At 33.7% G+C, this 21,528-nt stretch overlaps 1 protein-coding gene across 7 annotated transcripts in view; it reads left to right on the top strand.

Moving 5' to 3' along the window:
* Positions 1–15,860, top strand: part of LOC106884518 (epidermal retinol dehydrogenase 2) — a 336,544-nt gene extending 320,684 nt beyond the window's left edge. For 5 of the 7 annotated variants that reach the window (XM_052967041.2, XM_052967043.2, XM_052967044.2 and 2 more), the window contains exons 7-8: positions 3,546–3,666; positions 11,114–15,860. In XM_052967041.2, the coding sequence (XP_052823001.1) occupies positions 3,546–3,645 (100 nt within the window). In that variant the 3' untranslated portion in view covers positions 3,646–3,666; positions 11,114–15,860. The remainder of the gene's footprint in view (positions 1–3,545; positions 3,667–11,113) is intronic. The other 2 variants (XM_089350683.1, XM_052967045.2) reach the window with 1 other exon arrangement.
* The last annotated feature ends 5,668 nt before the right edge of the window (positions 15,861–21,528 follow it).

The raw sequence follows: 21,528 nt of genomic DNA, 5'->3' as shown, positions 1-21,528 counted from the left end.
ATTATTTTACTCCATTTTATATAGATATATATAACAGGAAGAAGAGTAGTTTGTATGACCTTCTTTAGGAATCCGAAAACTGGTTGGGAGTGAATTATTCTCAAATTTCTCAAATCAAATATTTAGCTTAAATAATTGCAGTAAAGTGGACTTCCCTCAAAGTATCAATTCTATTCTGATTGTTCTCTTAAGAGACCACCACTGTCAACAGGGTGATTCAGCTTTTTGTACAGATTATTTCAGTAAAAATTATTTTGTACAGATTATTTCTGTAAAAGTACAAGGCTACATATTTTGAGGGAATCTATTCCAATAATAACTGCTGAATTATTTTCTCAATCTAAAAAGGATGAAATTTGAAATTGACCATGGTGAGATTTGAACTAGAAAAAAATAAAGTAACTAATTAGTGTATAATAATAATAATAATAATAGTAATGATAATCTTCCATGATATTTAACATCTAGGTACCAACTCTTATGATTCGTGAAAAGAGACCCTGAGAGACCCTTTGAAACTTTTGACAACAGGTTGCTGTCTGCTCTCACAGAAATGACTGGAGCGAGTTAGATCTAGAACTCTGAGAAGTAAAATATGATAATAATAATTTGAAGACTAAGAATAATTATAAAGATTTCAAATTTTGGCACAAGGTCAGTAAATTTACAGGTAAGGGTGAGTCAATATCATTGACCCCACTGCTCAACTGGCGCTTTATTAACCCTGAGACGATGAAAGCTAAAGTCAACCTCAGCAAAATTTGAATTCAGAATATAAAGACAGACAAAATGCCACTAAGCATTTTGTCTGACATACTAGCAATTCTGTCAGCTCATCGCCTGATTAAGAATGATAATAATGTTAATGATAAGAATGTGCCTTAACATTGGCAGTCAATTCTAACGTGCATTTATGATGATGATGATAATGATGAGGATAATGTTCCTTTTGCATAATTCTTTAAAAGTTTCTTTGTTGTTGATGCTGCTGCTGTTGATTATGATAATGAAGTTGATTTTCTTGCTGATGTGGTTAATTAATAATTATTAATGAAAAATATTTTGTTTCAGCTTCATGTTAACTATCCTAGATTACACAACCTCCTGACTAATTGTTTATTTGTTTCTCTTATATGTGTATGCATAAATACATACATACATACACACATGTATATACTATATATATATGCATATGTGTGTGCATGTGTATATGCATATATATATATATATATATATATATATATACACACACACACACACACACACAAAGACATACATATATCTGTGTGTGCACATACATACATCTGCAAAGACATAGATGTGTATGTATGTATGTGTGCGTGCATATTTATACAAGCCTGTTGCAGATATATTTGTTCACACATAGCAACACACAAAGATTTCAAATCTTTTGATGATCAAGTGTTATATCAACAGAAAAATCTAACTAAGAAAATCAGAGGACAACATGATATTTTGTTGTGGTTTTGTTTCAACATGTTTGCCATGCGCCTTTAAGTTGAAGCTATATATATTTTAAACCATCACAGTTGAATGGTGCTCCTTGTGGGCTTCCTTGTTCTGTTTTATTCCAATCCAGTGATCAAGTATTTGCATTTCCTATTTCACATATACTTTTCCATGTTAGCATCAGTATAAAGTCTTTCACAGATTCCTCTCTACATCTCTTACTGCAAAACTTTAACTTCTGGTTGAGTGGATACAAAAAACCTTCAGACAACATGACATCAGAATAGTTTTCAGATATTTCACCAGAGTTATATATATAAAGTGTGTGTGTGTGTGTGTGTGTGTGCGTGCACGTACATGTATGTTTATGCCGTGTAAGTTGGCATGTATAGCATTCCATACATTTGTAGAGGGTTTAACAAAGAGGAAAATACAAGACAACACCCAAAGTTCAAAATGTAAGAACATTAAAAATCTCAGATAAGATGTAGAACAAGTGTGTTGCATGAAAAGAAAATCACATAATACTGTAGAATTTTTTTTATGAGTTAATCACTTGAGGAGGAAAGTAGTACCCACAATCTTTTAGGGCCTTGGAAATTGGTGGGGAAGAATTGAAGGAAGTTATTCTCAGACCAGAGATTTAGTTCAAAAGCTTGTAACAGATTGGACTTTGCTCCCGCCTGAGTCCATCCCTGGTCCTATGATACAAGCTTCCTGCTTTTCAGTGATCTAAATTTAAATCTTCCATCAAACTTTTCTATTTATTTGTTCTTCTCACTAGCTTGATACTGACTGGGTTATTTTCCTTTATTTATCATTAACTTTCAAAATTAATTAAAACGAAGATAGTTTATTTCAACAGAAATATGGCAATGAAAAGGTTAAAATAGGCAAAGGATGAAGTCTCTACTCAAGAAGAGAAGAAGTCTCTCTGATGCATTTTCAAGCAGTTTCAGTTTATGAAATTTAGCTCACAAAGTTTTGCTTGATCCAAAGTGACAAGAGAATACACTTGTCCAAGGTGTCCTGCACTGGAATTCAACCTACAATTATGTTGTGAACAATTAAATGTATATTTATAATACATTTTGGTTCTCTCGATAAATAAGGAATCTAAGAAAACTGTGTTAACAACAGTTCGTCCTTAAGATGGTTAATAAGGGAATTGGTAAGTTCAGTTGTTAAAGAGTGTAGAATCTAATCTTAAGCTCTGAGGGTGAGGAAAGCATAGAATTTATTGTTGTTACTTTGGTGCAAAAGTATTGCCTCTGGTCAAATGAAGTCACCACATTTTCTTTTTCCCTTACTCTCAAATAAAGAGTAAAACTCATAACTTTAGATTATGCACACTTCAATAACTGAACTTATCAAATACTTCAATGTTCTTACCTATAATTAATTCACATAATCATTAATGTATTACATACAAACTATCTTAACAGTCTCTACTTCACAGTCATGCCAAAATTCAATGCATACTTTTTCATTCATAAATTATTGGGCTAAACTATAAAGAAACATCTTACCATTTTTGGTTTCAGAATTTTTAAAATGTCTATAGAAATATATGTTCAATCTTACTCACACTGTACTGAAGATGAATCAGCTGATATGTTAGAAATAGTAACCAAATTTTCCTCAAAATGTATGCTGTTGTCATAAGAAGATAAGTTTGAAGGGAAGACAAGGTGGTGACAGTTGTGATGCTTTTAATTCCAGACCTGCTCAATTAATGTTAACTTGGTGCTAAATAACAAATAGGATGAGATCTGCTCCTTTAATTGTCAGCTCCACATATTTTTTGTTAGTTATAAACCTTGTATTATGATACAAGACTCTGTGTGTGTGTGTGTGTGTGTGTATTAATATATAATTAAATAATTAGTTTGGTCAATATTGTGTTATAAACATGTCTTCATATTTTTAAGAATATTTGCCTGAAATCGGTGCCTGCACTCACATATACATGCTGAAAGACACCTTTTAAAACATCAACAAAACATTGCTGGTGATGCTTGCAAACCTACCCATTTTATTTGCATGTTATAGCTAAACATGTTCTTCTTCTTCAGATTATTGCCACACAAATGCATATCTCTGCTTGCTCGTTTCTTTGGAGTATCTACAGACATGGAAAAATTCAAGGGTAAACTGGGACAAAAGAAGGAATGATTTTTCTGAGTTCGTTCACAGGTCTCTACATTTTCTGAGAATAATTCTTCTTTAAATCTATTGCTGCCTTTGTGTCTTATCTTTATGTTGCATCTCTATTTTCTGTACTGGTCATCCACTTTACCACAACATACTCACTCATCTATTATCCAACTCTGTCAGTATTTCTTTATCACTCACTCTCACTGCTTTTGTTTAATATTTTTTTGTTTCTCTTGTTGGCTTCTCCGCTTTGCACCTCATATTCCTGCTTTCATATTTAGTCATAAGCACTAATGTGTGAAAGAAGACAGAAACAAAGGTCATTGCTTCTTTTTTCTGGATCACACTAGATTATATATCTGATATTATTTCTCACCATTGTTTCAGTAATGTTTTCATATCTTTTTAATTGCCAATATCTTTTTGAATCTTTTATCTTATGTCTGTGCATGTTCATGTGTATATATATATATATATATATATATATATATATATATTATAAAAGACTGAAATATATGATATTATTTCTAATTCTGTACTTACATTTGTTTCATTACAATGTGTGAAATACATTTTATGAGCATAGATATTAATAGTAACAACAATAATATGAGTATAATGAATTTATGATATAATAATATATTTACATTCATTTTATACCCTTGTACAATTCGTTGCACATAGGTGTTAAAGGAATTGCACATTGGTATTAAATGATAATGTATGTATTCATATATATATGTATATTATCAGGGAGGGCATCTAACCATAGAAACCATACCAAAGCTGACATTTAAGCTTGGTACAGTCCTCTGGCTTGCCAGCTTCTGTCAAGCCTTCCTACCCATGCCAGCATGGAAAATATTATAAATTATTATTATAAATTCCAGTCTTTGTTTTGATATAGACACACTCTGCAACTCATACACTTGACCATAAATTTCAGTTGGTATGTTTAATTGTCCCCTTAAAGATAAAACATCTGCATCCATACAGCAGATAGCTAGAATTTGCAGAAGTGTTTCATGAGGACACAACTTGAATTGTAATCCTTTTTTCATATATATATATATATATATATATATACTCAGGTCGTCATTGGCTTATGACCACAGTTGGTTCTGACTGGTCGTAAGTCGATTTGGTCATAAGTCAGCCTATAGGCCTATATAGTTTTGTTTTATATTTTTACATTCTTAAGGTACATTCTCAGGTAAAAGTAACACACAGCATTCTGTATTATACTATTATACTGGTGTTAGTAAAAAATTTCGGAGTCTCAAGCAGTCATCTTATAAACAACTTTGAAGTTGCCTCAATGTTTCTGTGACAGGATAGTCATCCAACACAGCGGTGATCAATAACCAAGTCTAGGGGAAGCGTTTGTTTGCTGACATCCTCCGTAAACCCATTAAATTTCAACTGGACTATTTATTATTGCTGCCGGGAGCTGGCACACCAATCATTGTAAAGTTGATCAGTCATAAGTCGATAATGACCTGTATAAATGTATACAAGAGTATTGTAGTTTGCTTAAAGCATTATAATATTGAAGAAGATAAAAAAGGGGAAAATAGAAAACTTCTGACAATGAAGAAAATTTAATAAAACTTTTATATTCAAATTTTAATTAGCTAACAGAACCTCCATAACTGGACTTTTCTCAGACTGTTCTTTTCTTCTGAAGATGGGCCTTTGTGCCTGAAATATAAAGGTTTTATTAAACTCATCACATTGTCAGAAGCTTTCTATTTTCTCTCTTGTTACCTTCTCCAAAATATACATACATATATAGATATATATATATATATATATATATATATATATATATATATATAAACTTTTTCCAATTTCTGTTTTCTAACTCACTTTGTTCTCATTCTCCTTTTATTTATTTTTCCTTCTTCTTTTCTTATTTTTATTTTCTTTTTCTTTTGGAAAATTCTCTTTGCATTATCTTATTATTTAGTTTCTGTCATATTTCCATTGTTTTCTGTTATTTTTATATTTAATTGTCTTTAACAATTCTAATCCTTTCTTAAACTATTTATTCCTGTTCTTTGTATGTTATATTCTTTTCTTGATTTCTTTTTTTTATATATTCAGTTGTATACATACATACATACACACATATATTTATCATGGATGCAGATGTATACGTGTATATATACAATATGTACATAGTGTATGTATATGTATGTGTGTGTGTATTTATTTATTTATTTAGATAGATAGATAGATATATATCTTGCTTGTTCTACTTAATTCTACAACTGGAAAATTAACTAAATTTAATGCCACTTCAATTAACTGCAAAGAATTTGGTTTCATTTTCAGTTTTCTATTTTCATATTGTTTCTTTTTGCTTCAGTTATTCTTGATGATAAAAAGCATATTACATTTTTATGTGAAAGTTTTTGTGTTAAGGAATTTTTATATAATTGTTGATGCTGCAATAGTAACTGTATCTTTATATAGAAAGTAAAAACAAAAGATAAATTGGCATTTAATTATAATTCACTAGAATTTAAATGTGTTTTGTGTGTGTGTGTGTGTGTATGTGTGTATACATTTTACAAGAAAAGTTTGTCAGTTAACTTCAATGTTTCAGCTTAATGAGACTGTAACGTACATTGGTTTGTCAGGCCTAATGTTTATATATGTATTTTGATGTTAATTTTTATTGTATATATAGAAATATCTTTATGGAGAGTTTAACTGGAAAAAAAATAAAGAATTTAAGTAAGAGGAAGAATATGTAAGTAAAATAAACTGGGGGATGAGGTGATAATGAAGGGATAGAGAAAATAAACATGTAATGAAAAGTAAAGCCATTTCCTGGTTTTGACAGTTGATGATTTGTTGAATCTAGTTAGGTTGCTTCTCTTATGTTGGTTATATTTAGTGTAAAAAGATTATTGATTATTTAAATGTTATTGTTAGGGGGCATTCAGTGTTCAGGTACTGTTAGATTTATATAGGAACACATGTGATACATGTCATAAAATTGGTTGCATTAGTGGTTTGTGTTGAAAGCCTTGTTGAATCTAGTTATCTAAATTTATTATATTTAGTGTAGGTAAATTAACAATTTACAAAAGCTAATGGAGGGAATGTGTGTGCATGTGCATTTGTATGTGCGTGCACATGCATGCAGTTCATAGATGTTAAGGTTGGTTATTCTGAAATAACAGTTTAGGAGATAACTGAAACTAAATTATGTAGCATCAAAAAGAGCAGTTCATATTTCAGTGTTGGGGTAATATATAGTGGATGGAAAAGGAAATAGGAGAGATACGGAACATGATAAAAAAGATAGCAGGAATTTGCGTTGTGTGGAGATTTGAATGTGTGTTTAGGAGAATGGATTCATTGGGATAGGTTTCTTGATGTATTTGATTGTTAGTGTGGTTGGCGTTAGGAAGGGCATCCAGCTGTAGAAACTCTGCCAAATCAGATTGGAGCCTGGTGTAGCCACCTGGTCTACCAGTCCTCAGTCAAATCATCCAACCCATGCTAGCATGGAAAGCGGACAATAACAGATGATGATGATGATGATGATGTGTGTACTTCTACATGCTGATGTATATTTGAAGTCATAGGCACAGGTGTGATTGCAGGGTAAGAAGTTTGCTTTCCCGATACATTATTCAAGGTTCAATACCTCTGTGTGACTCTTTGAGCAAGTGCCTGCTACTATATCCTCAGTCTGATCGAAGTCATCTGAGTAGATTTGGTAGACAGAAAATGAAAGAAACTCATTGTGCATGTGTGTATCGTTCCACAGAATAACAACTAGTGTTACTGTGTTTACGTCCCTGTAACTTAGTCGTTTAGCAAAAGCAGGCAATACAATAAGTACCAGGCCTAAAAAAATGAGTACTGCAGTTGATTCATTTGGCTAAAATTATTCAAAGTGGTGCTCCAGTGTGGCTGTAGTCTAATGACTGAAACAAGTAAAAGAATAGAAGAATCTATAAGCATAGAAAAGTTTTAAATAAGCTTATACATACATATACACATATAATCTGATATATTTTATATTGAGGCAAATATGATGGAACAATTTTAATCTACACAAACTCAAACCAATGAATACACACACATATGCACAAATATATTGAAGCAGTTGCATACATACAAACACAACCATACTTAACTAGGTAAAAAAAACTATGTGTCTATACAAGTGTAATAAATCAGACATAAATGAATTTATCTATATAGATGTGTGTGCAAAGGTACTTCTGATGCATGTCAGTGTGTGTATGAGTTTTACTGATTGTCTGTGTACCATAAAGTATATATACATGTGCATAGAACTAGACACACATACATACATACACACATGTATATATATATATATATATAAGTACAAGTTGTGTTCAAGTATTCATCCACCAGAATGTGTAGTTATGGGGACATGTAAGTAAACTAATATATGAAGAACAAAGATATAAATATGTAGTTGTGCAGAAATGTCCAATTTATAGACTAGCATACAGGTACAAAGCAGTGTGTGTGTGTGTGTGTGTGGTAGGAGGAGTTCTTGGAAGTCTGCAGCAAAAAATATTAATAACGATTTGATAGAGAAAGTTAAACAATGGGCATTTTTCTTTCTTTTCTTTCATTTATATGCATATATAAAATGTTTGGATTTTGGTAAGGAAATAGCAGACCACTACTTATGTTTGTTTGTTTGTATTTTTGTTTTTGTTTTGTTTTGGGTTTTTTTTTGTTTTTTTTTGGTGTAGACATCTACACAGGCACAAAAAAAAAGAAACATTAAATACAAAATAAACAGTGGTCTGCTGTTTCCTTAGGAAAATCCAGACATTTCATATAAATAAAAAAAAAATGGAACATTATTTACTGCTCTGACTTATTTTATCTTCTCTATTATTTTATACATACACATGCACAAACAAATGCATACACATTTGAATATTGTGTTGGTTTAGCTATGAATGTCATAGTAGTTGTATGGTTATTGTAGGATATTGAGTTAGAAGAGATTGAATTTGGTTGGCATTATCTATGTGATTTTAAGATGTCTGCAGATAGGTTTTGCATCTGCAAAACAATATTAGATCTGTCTCCAGATTAACCCTTTCCATTACTGACATGTTTTTACTCTGGGGAAATGACTACATATGTAGTTTTATAATCACAAGTATACAATTTCAGTTACTCTACATTGTTTTATTAAGTGTATTATCTGATACTGAATATTTTAAATGTATTTCAAAACAAAACCTTCCCACACATTTGTTATACATGTGTTAAAAAAAAACAAAGTAAGAAAAAAGAAGGAAAGGAAAGGGGTTAAGAATTTTTATTCGTTGAAAAACTTTGCTGTGTTGTAGAGGGATCTAATTTAGAGCCTGTGATGTAAGGTTTTGCTGTATTTACGATGCCCCAAGTGGCAGAGGATGATGTGCTGGACTCTCTTAGATAGCCATTCTTATGTCTAATCTTCACTGTGTAGTCATATGGTCGAGTTTAAATTCCTTGGTCTGTTTGAAGAAGGTGTGTGTGGTGACCTTTGCGATCTATATTAGACACAACTGTACATGCTTCAGTTTGATTCACTGATAATATTCTCATCCTTTGTAATTGAGTATACCTAAAGAATGAGTTTCCAGCTGTATAAAGGGTAGCTTAAATTAAAAACAAAAGCTTATTGATAATACTAGTATGATACAGAGAGATAGACAGTATAAAAATATAAAAATGATAAATAGATAGATAGATAGATAGATAGATAGGTATAGGTAGATATATTCCAAATGGTATTGCTTGTCAAAAATTTTACACTTAATTTCATGATGCTGTAAAAATATTTTTCTGTCTTTCTGATGAGAGGTCAGTCTCCTTGATCATTGCATATAAACTCAATAATTTATCTATATACTATCAATTTATAAATTATCATGTATTACATAATTCTCATGTATTGCATAATTTATTTTCCACTTGCCAAAAGTCGTTATACACAAAGACTAAAAAGATACCAGGTCATCTTATAAGTTCTGTCCGATTTTACCTTTTTTAAAATCGAATGTAATTTAATAGTATTTCAGAATGTCTAATGGAATTGTTTTTATGCATTTGTGTACATTTAAAGTAATTAAATATTATTTTACAGAATAATAGAATTAAAATTTCTTTGATTAAAACCCTTTCTAACATGGAAGTATCCAAAAAGCATTTAAGGCACATAATGCTTTATGAGTACAGAAAGGAAATTCTGCAGCCGAAGCAACTCGAAACATACATTCAGTTTATTGGAAAGAATGATTGAATGAAAGAACTTGCTGAAGATGGTTTGCAAAATTCAGAAGTAGAGATTTCAGCCTTGAAGATCGAACAGGACATCCAGCTGAATTTGATGATAAGCTCCTTGAGGCATTACTTGAAGAAAATCCTGCATTATCGTCATCTTCACAACTTGGAAAGGTTCCTAAGCTTGGAAAATGGGTGCCTCATGAATTGTCTGAAAGCAACCGTAAATCCCAAGTTGACTTCTGCTCATCTCTCCTTTCTCACGAACTCATTTTACTCTTTTTGGATAGACTTGTGACTGGTAATGAAAAATAGATCTTCTATCGAAATGTTAAACATCATAAACAGTGGCATGGTAAAAGGGAAAAATCTCAACCGCAACCAAGAAGGGAACTTCATGTGAAAAAGGTTCTTCCCTCTATTTGGTGGGATTGGAAAGGAGTAATTCACTTTGAATTGTTACTACCTAATGCAACAATCAATGCTCAAGTCTACTGTCAGCAATTAGAGTGTTTGAATCAAGCTTTGAAGAAAAAAAGACTCACTTTAGTGAATCAAAGAGGAGTGATGTTTCATCAGGATAATGTGTGACCCCACACTGCAAAGATCACATCAAAGAAGATCGAAGAGCTTGATTGGGAAAAAATTCCTCATCCACCTTATTCTCCCAACCTTGCTCCTTCAGACTACCATTTGTTTCATAGTTTACAGAATCAGTTGGGGGACATAACTTTCACAAGCCAGGAGAAGGTCAAAACTGACATTTCAGAGTTCTTCGCTTTGAAACCAAAAGAGCTTTACATTGCTGGGATTAAAAAGCTTGTAAATAGATGAAAGGAAGTCATAGATAATCAGGGAAAGTACATTGATGATTAAATTCCAATTATATATGACATTTGATCACTTGTTTTTCTTTATTCAAAATTCAGACAGAACTTATGGGATGACTTGGTATTTTCAGTTGAATTTTATTCTTCAATTAAGTCATATTTAATTTTTGAATTATTAATTATTAATAAATTACTATTATAAACTATATATGAATTTTAAATGTCATTAATAAATTATTATTTTATGAGTTAACTGCATGATATGACTAATTGTTTCTATATGTTACTGTGATAAAGTTATGTAATATTTGATATGGCTAGCTATTGTAACAAAAAATATAACTCTTGTTTCTCTTATATTTGTCTTTTAGGTACTTGCCGGTGAGATGTATGTCAGTGGTTTGTAACTTCTTTGCTACCACTCAAAGTATGGAGACGTTTATTGGCCGACAAAAACAAGATTGAATCTTCTCCATTCACACACACACTACCACATTTACATGCATACACAGAGGAACACATATACATATATGCACACAAATAAATATTTATAGGCTCATGAATTAATACAGATGCAAACACTTGTTCTGATAAAGATGTATAAACACACAATGCAGAGGAATACACATGCTCACACATATATTCAAACACATACATACATACACACATTATCAAATGAAATGTCCTCTTGGACTAAAGTCTGAATACAAAAACGAAATTTAAGATTTTTCTCAAATTTTTTATATAAGTATAGAAATCAGTTATCTACTAGCTACTTTCACAAGTAAGATTACTTATATTATGTATTATTGCATATGAATGATGAAATATTACTTCCTAATTTCTTGTCTATTTGAGATTTAAGCTAGTGTAGGAGATGTCAGTATTTTATTAAAATATGGAACCATCATTTGAAATTAGGGCTCAGATTCTTGCTTTGCTTAGCAATGGACTCACATACAGGAAGATATCAGCACAGCTAAAAGTATCAGTTGACGATGTCCAGAAAGCTTATTGCCATTTTCATTTGATAGATGTGCACAAATGACATACAACGTCAGGTAGACCTTGTACCAAAATCTTCACACTGAATGTGTGATTGATTATCTTTGTGTTGCATCACAATTTACAGGGAAGAATTCTATGTTAAGACAATAAGTTGTTGATTGCTAAAAGACTTTTAAATAATTGCTTTAGGTACAGCAAAATAGATAAGGCTTTCACAGAAGACATCTAGGATTATCTGCACTTCTGCAGTGATAATAAAAACTGGACTAATGTGGACTGGTTTAATGTAATGTTTATGACAAAACATCCATTAAGGATTTACATCTAAAACTCCTTTTGTTTGTCATCCATCAAACTCAAAGTACAATCTTATGTATATATTCTCATATGAGTCAAGCAATGGCCATCCATTATGATATGGGTGATGGGGGTGGGGGCTATTTCTTCAAAGGGCAGCACTGGTATTTGAATAATATCCTACAATGCAATTCTGAAACTTACCTACATGTTCCACTGAAGCTGTTCCTTACTCATATAAGCATTCTTATTTGCAATATATTCCAACATGGATTTTCTACATATATCCAAAGAATAGCTTAGTTCTAGCTAATGAGATTACTCTATTGGGTAAATGACCAGTATAATATTTTGGTCTGAACCCTAAAGAAAATTTACAGGATTATATTAAAAGCAAAATTTGAAACGGAAAATGTTTAATCATTTTCCAATTTAAAAGATACTGCAAGTTCGACAAGGGAAAATAACTAGAGATTACTATAAAAAATTTGGTTGAAAGCATTTCACTGCTGTATCGGAAGTTAGGTGATTATAATACCACGTATTTAGTTGTATAACATTGATATGTCTCCTTTTGTAAGCATATAGGGAAGTAGAAAGATAGACCACCTGTCCAACTTCAGAAATCTCTCTTTTGTAAGTCATCATGTTATCTAATTATATTACCAAATGCATTCCTTATTTTTCTTCTTTTTTTTTATTTAAATCATCAATTACGTTTTAAAACTTTTTTTGTCAATGTATTCAGACTTCTCAATGAGACTATATTGATAATAAATGATACACACACAGCCATGCACGTCATCAATATAAACATTGGTAAGTGGAAAAGAACAAGTTTCACTAAAAGTCAGCTGAAAATATGCATACATAAATAAATTAATTTCTAAATTAAATTATATATTAATAAATATGTTTAAAATATTTTTAAAATATGGAAAAATTTATAAAAAAAAAAGCTAAAAAAATTGGGAAAAAATACACAAAATGAAGTATAAATTAATATACTTCTGAAATTACACTGGAAGTAAACTATGAAGATGGAATAAAAATATTTGAGTTTTTGGCATTAACATTATTATTATCATTATTATTATTATGATTATTATTACTATTATCATTATCATCTTCAAAGCAGTCAGCTGGCTGAATCAATAGCACACTTGGCAAAATGCTTAGAAGTATTTCATCCATCTTTACGTTCTTAGTTCAGATTCTGCTGAGGTTGACTTTGCCTTTCATCCTTCCAGGGTCAATAAAATAAGAGCACTGGGAGTCAATATAATCAACTAGTTCCCTACCCTAAAACTGTTGGCCTTTTGACAAAATTTGAAACCATTATTATTACCATTAAGGTGGCGAGTTTGGTAGAACTGTTAGCATGCTTGGCAAAGTGCTTAGTGCCATTTCATCTGCCTTTATGTTCTGAGTTCAAATTTCCACCAAGGTCGACTTTGCCTTTCATTCTTTCAGGGTTGATAAATTAAGTACCAACGAAACACTGGGATCGATGTAATTGCCTAGTCTCCTCCCCACAAATTTCAGGCCTTGTGCCTTTAGTAGAAAGGATTTATTGACATAATGGCTTAGAAGCAGAAAGAAAAGCTCTGAGGAACAGGTCTAAATTAAAGTTCTGTCAACTGGCAGATTTTTCTTTTTAAGTTCAGATATTTGTTTATTAACTTGGCTTTTCATCCTTCTGCCATTGAGAACAGATAATACCAGTTAAGTATTGGTATCAATTCAATCAATTATAAACCTTCCCTATATTTTGTGCCGGTGTAAGATATTATTATTGTTGTTATATTATGTACACTTGTCTTATTGTAAACTTATTATGGTGGTGATGGGCAGAATCAGCTGGTGGGTGTATTAAATACTTTTCAGTTTTTTTTATTAATATCTTATTACACTTTGAGTTTAAATGTATGATTTTGCATCTACATTAGATATTCTTCTTCTTCTTTTCATCATTATTATTATTGTTGTTATTAATGCAGTGAGCTGGCAGAATCATTAGCACAGTGAACAAAATGCTTAAGGGCATTTCACCTGTCGTTTATATTATGTATTCAAATTCTGTCAAGGTCAACTTTGTCTTTCATCCTTTCAGGTTCAATGAACACTGGAGTCAATGCAATCAACTATTCACCTACCGTAAAATTTCAGGCCTTGTGCCTGTAGTAGAAAGGATCATAATTATTATGTTAAAGGCAGTGAGCTGGTAGAACCATTAGCATGCCAGGCAAAATGTTTAACAGAATTTCATCTGTCTTAGCATTCTGAGTTCAAATTCTGCTGAGGTCGATTTTGCCTTTCATCCTTTCAGGGTTGATAAAATAAGTATCAGTTGAGCACTGGGGTTGGCGTAATCAAATTGGCCCCTCCCCCCAAAAATGTTGGCTTTGTGCCAAAATTTGAAACCATTATTATTGTTGTTGAGGCAAGTTGGCAGAATTGTTTACATTCAGGATTTAAATCTAACAAGTCAACTTCATCTTTAATCTGTTTCGGAGTCAATAAAATAAGTATCATTGAAGTACTGGGTTTTGATGTAATCAATAAATCCTCTCTCCTCAAAAATGCTGGCCAAAAAGGTGGCACGTTGGCAGAATCATTAGAGTGTTGGAATAAATGCATTGCAGTATTTGTTCTTGTTTTTTTTTGCATTCTGACTTCATATCCCACCAGGGTCAACACTGTTTTTCATCCCCCCCCCCCAGCCTATATTAAATAAAGTACCACTGAAATATGAGGCACAATGAAGTCAGCTATTCCTCTCCCCACTAAATTTGTGGTCTTGTGCATATATGAGAAACCATTATTATTATCTGTTATTATTATGATGACATGTTAGCAGAATCATTAGCATGCCAGACAAAATGCTTAGTGGCATTTTGTCCATCTTTACGTTCGAAGTTTGTTGAGGTTGTATTTGCCTTTCATTTTTTTCAGGGTCAATAAAATGTACCAACTAAGTACTGGGGTCGATGTAATTGACTTAGTCTCCTCCCACATATCAGGCCTTGTGTCTATAATAGAAAGGATTATTATTATGCCTCCAGGGTTGACTTTCATCCAATTGGGGGATCAATAAAATAAGTACTAATTTAGCATTGGGGTTGATGTAACTGACTAACCCTTCCTCCAAAATTTCAGGCCTTGTGCCTATAGTAGAAAGTATTATTATTACTGTTATTATTGTGTTGTGTTAGCAGACATTTAGTTTCATTGAGACACTATTCTCCCGTCTGTGCTCTGTCTATTCATCTTTCTGAAATATCACACTCTAGACTGTTAACCAACACTATCTACTACTACATTACCATTCCCAAAACCCATCATGTAGGGACTCAACATAATGGCCAAATCTTTCAAGTTCTCCAGCTAAAAATGTTTGTCAATATTTAATTCCATCCAAACTGTTTCCATATTTGTCACCCCTCTGAAGTGTCAATTATATGTGTTACTAATCAAAGCCTGGTTTGATTTAAATGACTAAACCATTTTCCTATGAATTTTGGGGCTTGGATCTGTAAGAGAGATCACTTAAAATTTTTTATAAAAGTAATACCTCAGGAAAACTTTTTAAGGTAATTTGTGTTACCACATTGGCATTAAAAACTAAAAAAAAATGTAATAAAACACAACAAAGAACAATGATTCATTTCTGCATTCGTTACTTGGTTTGATCGTATTTTTTTTTTTGTTTCTTTTTCAATTTTCTTTTTAATTCTTGCTCTAATTGTTGTAAAATTAAATTCAGTTGCTATATACTTATATATGATGATTATAAAATACTTTGAAAGTGAATTTGTGTTTGTTCTTCATTTAACATCAATTTATCTCTCCTTTATATTAAAAATTTACCTTTTTTTTTTTTTAATTACATTTTCTGACTTTCCCTTATTACATCTGCCTTATTCTATATTCTATGGAAAACCAATTATTAGCATTGACCTCATGATTCAAACAAGGATGGCTGGAGAAGAGTGGTTATAAACCTCTCAGAAGAGGAAAACAACTATGTAAATGTTGAACATTTTGCCAGCCTCCTTGGTGCAGATTCCAATCTTCTACTTTGTGAATTGTATTTATTTATTTTTGATATGCACAAGATTATCAATCAAATCCAAACAATTCATGTTTTCTCAATGACATTATGTTACAGGCAATTGCATATAATTTTCACTGTCCATGACTTTGCGATTGTAAACAGGTTGCTGTTGTTTAATTTTATATCAACTCTAATAGAATCCTCTTGTGGTATGCAGCTAACAAGATAACTCATAGAGGTACAATACATACATCTGTAGTTATCATTTCTCCACTTAACTAAGAATCATACTGAAAACTCAAACAAGCAGGAAAGAGTTACCTATGATGAAGTGTGAAAGTCTAGGCCGTTTGCATTTGCATTTTCCTATCTTTTCCGCTGTGCCTGTAGTTCCAGTTGATGACCAAAAGGTCAGCAAGGTGCTGTTCATTTGTATTTACTTCTGGTGGGGTGCACACCAATACAGTTTCAGACTAATGAGGTAAATGATCCCAGGAATGTTCTTGTATATTTGCATTTTCCATATCTTGTCTCTGTGAAAGATAAATTTTCTTTGGAATACAGTAGTAGTTGTAGTGCTTGTGTGCTGCATGTGTATTTCAGAGAGGAGACAAATTTTTCATTTAATGACAGTGACTATGAGCGTTTAAACTTGTTATAGCAACAAACTGTACCTCTTGTATATAAGGTGGTCTTCCAGTTTTAGTACTTTTGTCCAAGTGTAACTCTCATTGTGGGTGTAAATGCTATGCTGTTGAGTATGATAGTTGTTTGCAGTTGTTATCTGGTGTTGCTTGTAAGAAGCAAGACAATGGATTTAGTAATGTTTAGATGATTTATGCAAGATTACACTAGTAAGATTGTGTGTAGAGAATACCATGAGGATGTGAGTGTGATATGATCTGGAATTGAAGCTGCATGCATGATTTGAGGTGTGGATGAGAGGGCAGATCCTTGTGAAGCACCATTTGAGAAATTGTAAATTTTGAAATTGTTTTTGTAATAAGCAGAAATAAGTGGCAGTATGGTGTATAAATATACAATGGCCATATGATTTTTACATATACTATGAGGCCTCTCCTATAGGGATATGGTAAGGCAAACTTTATTGAGATGTAATTAGGAATTTGCCATCCTTAATGTAAGCAAAAGACAGGAAATAGGTAGGAGAGGAAGTAAAGTAATTTTTTTAACCAATTATAATATTTAATAAAGATTAATGTAGAATTTTCCTCTCACAATATAGAAACATTTATCATGGAATCAGCAGGCAAAATGGAAAAGGTGTTGCCCCGGATGATGCTGGAACAGCTACTCTGACTCATGGGGCTGGCACTTGTGGGTAGCCATCTCTGCCCCAGCAAAAAATGCTGGAGGTCTCAACTGCCACAAGCTCAACTATAAACCTGTGGAGGTGAACTTCATCATGATTGGAAAAATGTTATCTTTTATCACAAAGTAAATATGTGTGGTTATACAATTTTCGTTTCTTAAAGTTATTTTTCTGGCTGTTATTGTTCATATTTTGAAGACATTTTTGTGTATAAAATGCTTATATTTTGAAGACATTTTTTGTGTATAAAATGCTGGTAATTGTTAAAAGCATTTTGTGCAGAGTTGTGATGTTGGGAGATGAAATATTTTAGGGTTTTGTTGTTGTTGTAGTTATTGTTTTCTTAAAATCGTGTATTTTTGTCTTGCTTGTGAAATATTGTTCTTTTTAGAATGTGTATGCTTTGGTAAACATGTTTTAATGTGCTCTATAGATTTTCGGGCTCTCATCGTTTATTGCGTTTATTGTTTTCTGATGACTTCCCTTGTGTGTTGAAAAAGTCGCATCGTTCTCAATTGTTGGCTCGCTCTTAATAGATACATAAACAAGTTCATCTTATCCCTGTAAATGTTTCGCTGATCTGCGGTTCTTAGTTACATACTCCTATAAATATTACCTGAACCATTACTCCTGAAAAGTCAATAGCGACTATACCGATAGATGCATCTGGTTAGAAGACGTCGAAGGTAGTTGTCTCCAGTTATTACAGTTGGTCATGACGAAAGTTGATTCTATATTTTAGAGGGAGAAGGCGCTCGGATATTGTGACGTTGGCAAGAGTAATAGTAATCTAAACTGAAGTTAATTTTTTTTTTATTCAGGAATTGAAATCGTATCACGGTATTTACTTAATGAGAGGTTACCCGATTCTTCGCAGCACTTACGCACGTGTTACATATTATATTTCTGTTACTAATGCTTTACTTAGATAACTTTCGCATTGGAAGATCTACAGCAATTTAACCAACCATTATTCACACCACACCCAGAAGGTTGACAGTGAAGTCAAATTTGACAGCAGCGTTTGAACTTAGGTCTCAATGAATCAACATATAAAGTTCTGTCAAGCAATCTAATCTGATAGTCTAATCTATAAACCATCTCCATTGCCCTGTATAAGATAAATATTTCTTCTCAGCGAGATACCGGACCGATATTTAAAGATGTGGGGGATAGTTTGTTATATTTACTCAGGTAAAGAACGGACGCCTTAGGACAAGAGTGAAATTTATGGTAAATAAAAACTCTGACACTTTTTAAGTCATAATTAATGCAGATTCGTTTTAGTTGTGAATTATCATTGGACAAAGAGTAAAAGTTACACTTTTACATTTTCTAAATTTCTTAGGAAGGAATTTCAACCATGTTTCGTGGTCTGCTACCATAACAGCTCCTTTATAGGATCCAGTTAGCTCAAGACATCATCAGGAGGAACCACGTCCGGTTTCGGCCCCTACTCCTCTACCGTTTTGACGTGGCGGGGCCCCTCCTTTCGGAGGTGTCTTCAGCTCTGGTGTTGGGTGCATGTCTTCTTTCTTCTATTCCCTGGCCTCTTCGATGCAGCATCAACGAGTATCAGCGTTCGACTGATCGTCATGTCAAGTTCCCCCTTTTTATATCTGCTGCTGGGCTCCAGCAGGCAGCCCCAGCTAGTTGTCACGTGACACTGTCTAAATTTCCCGCTGCTAGGGTCCAGTAGGCAGCACCAGCAAGTTGTCACATGACACTGTCTCAACTTCCCACTGTCTGAACTTTAACTGACAATGGAGGGCGCGAAGCCACTTCAGTGTCAGCCTGTCTCACCTAGACATGTTATGACTTTCAAGCCATATTCGGTCTTCCCGCTTCAGCCATATATAGAAGCTGGCTTTTTCGACCGCCTCCTGTATCCTCCTTATCAGTTTTCTCAGTTCCGAGTTTGAAAACGCAAATCTTCTCTTGAATAGCGTTGTCATTTTTCTTTCAATGAAGCCTCTAGCCCCCACTGCCAGATGGTAGTACTCGACAGTCCATCCCTGTTCTCTGCACTCTTCGATTAGTTTTTCATATATCTTCTCCTTTCGTTTCTCTGCATTGTCGATGTTTTCTTTCCATGGTACTGTCAGTTCTAGCAAGATTCCTATTCTCTGTTCTGTGTTCCATATGACTAAGTCTGGTCTTTTTGTTGTTTTTATAAGTGGAAACATTGCTAGACTTCCCAAATCCGTGGCCAGCTCCCAGTATCCCTTCCATCTTTCGTCTATCTCATATATTTTATTTGGAGGCCTGATCTTATGTCCTTTTCCCTCCTTCTGGAAGTATATTTTCCTGCGCTTTTCCACTTTGGGGTACTCTCCTCTGTTGTATCCCTCGATCTTCTCCTTGAGTGCTGCACTTATGACGCCAAGGACTTGATTATGGCGCCATGTATACCTTTCCAGTGCTAGTCTGCAGCTTGACAGAACGTGTCTCACCGTCGCTTTCTCCCCGAATCCACATTCATCGGTTGTTTTTATGTTCCATCGAACTAAGTTCGCCGGTGAGGGTAGAACGTCGAAGGTAGACTTGATCAGGAAGGCTGTTCTTGCTTGTTCCCAAGCCCAAAGTTCCTTCCATGAGATTCTGCGACTGACCACGTTTTCCTCCCATCTCAGGCACTGCCCTTGTTGACTGCATTGCACCAAATGTACATTCCGCCTTTCTTCTTCCTCCTTTCTCACTTCGTGTACCACTGCCTCTTTCATCTCTTTTACACTGCTCTTGCAAAATGGCCTGAAACTGCTCGTCCCTAGGCCGGCTCTTGCTTCTTGCGTTGCTCCAACTATATCGGCATGTTTTAGTATTCTGATCGCCCTGTTTACTGCCTCTTCCGCATTCCATTTCCTCCCTGTTCGTACCTTTGGAGGGTTTTCTCGGATGCTCTGATCTTTTGAATACCTTAGCATCATTACTGTCCTCGCCTTTCCTGCTTTATATTCTTCGGTGATCGATGCTATTGGAAGTTGCAGCACGGGTTTTCCATATAGTGCAGTTGTATTGAGTGGTTTCGGCAGACCAAGCCATTTTCTGATAAACACACTGCATCTTTGTTCTTACCTTTCTACTCTACTCAAGGCCATTTCGTACATTTGCAATGGCCACGTTATCCTTGGGTACAGTCCAAATTGCAGTATCCAACATTTGAATTTTCCCGGCAGTGTTGTTCTGTCAATTGCCTTCAATCCTTGTTCTACTAACTCGTGTGTCTCTTTCCCTTGCTTCTTATCATTTAATAAGTCTCTATACCATCTGCCGAGACTCTTTACTGGTTGTTCTTTCACCGTTGGTATGTCTTCACCTCCTATCCTGAATTTCTCTTCTTCTTGCACTCCTTTCACGAAAGCCACGCTTCGAGATTTTTTGGCTTTGAATTTCATTCTTGCCCATCCTATTAGTTCATCCAACCGCTCTGCTGCTTCTCTACTTTCCGATAGTAGAGTGATGTCGTCCATAAAAGCCCTTAACGGTGTCTTTATAGCAGCTTTCTCACAGTTTGTTGACCTTAGTAACATCTCCATGACTAGCACGAATAAGATGACTGATATCATGCATCCGGCTGCAATACCTACTTCTAGCCGTTTCCACTCCGTTGTGAACTCTCCTGCTGTAAATCTCATCCTCATGTTGTCGTAGTAGGACATGAGCATTCGTTGAACATCTTTTGGAATCCAAAAGAAGTCCATCGCTGCTCTGATTACCGCGTGTGGAACAGATCCATATGCATTGGCAAGATCTAGCCAAACAATGTGCAGGTTTTTCTTCAGTTGTTTTGCACAGGTGATAGCTTCCCAGATGGCAAATGCATGTTCTATGCACCCAGGGATTCCGGGAATTCCTGCGTTTTGGATTGCTTCATTAACGTACCCGTTATGCTGTACGAATCTTATGATTCGTCTAGAAATGATTCCAAACATGATTTTCCCGTCAGTATTTAATAATGAAATTGGTCTAAATTGTCCTAGTGTTTTTGCATCTTTCTCTTTAGGTAAATAGATACCTTCAGCTATACACCATCGCTCCGCTACGTGTTTCTTCTTCCACATTTCTCTTATCAATGCAAATAACTGTAAACG

Source organism: Octopus bimaculoides, chromosome 4 (assembly GCF_046866305.1).
Source record: "Octopus bimaculoides isolate indiv1 chromosome 4, ASM4686630v1, whole genome shotgun sequence".
NCBI classification, from domain to species: domain Eukaryota; kingdom Metazoa; phylum Mollusca; class Cephalopoda; order Octopoda; family Octopodidae; genus Octopus; species Octopus bimaculoides.
This window is presented reverse-complemented; position numbering and strand designations above follow the sequence as displayed.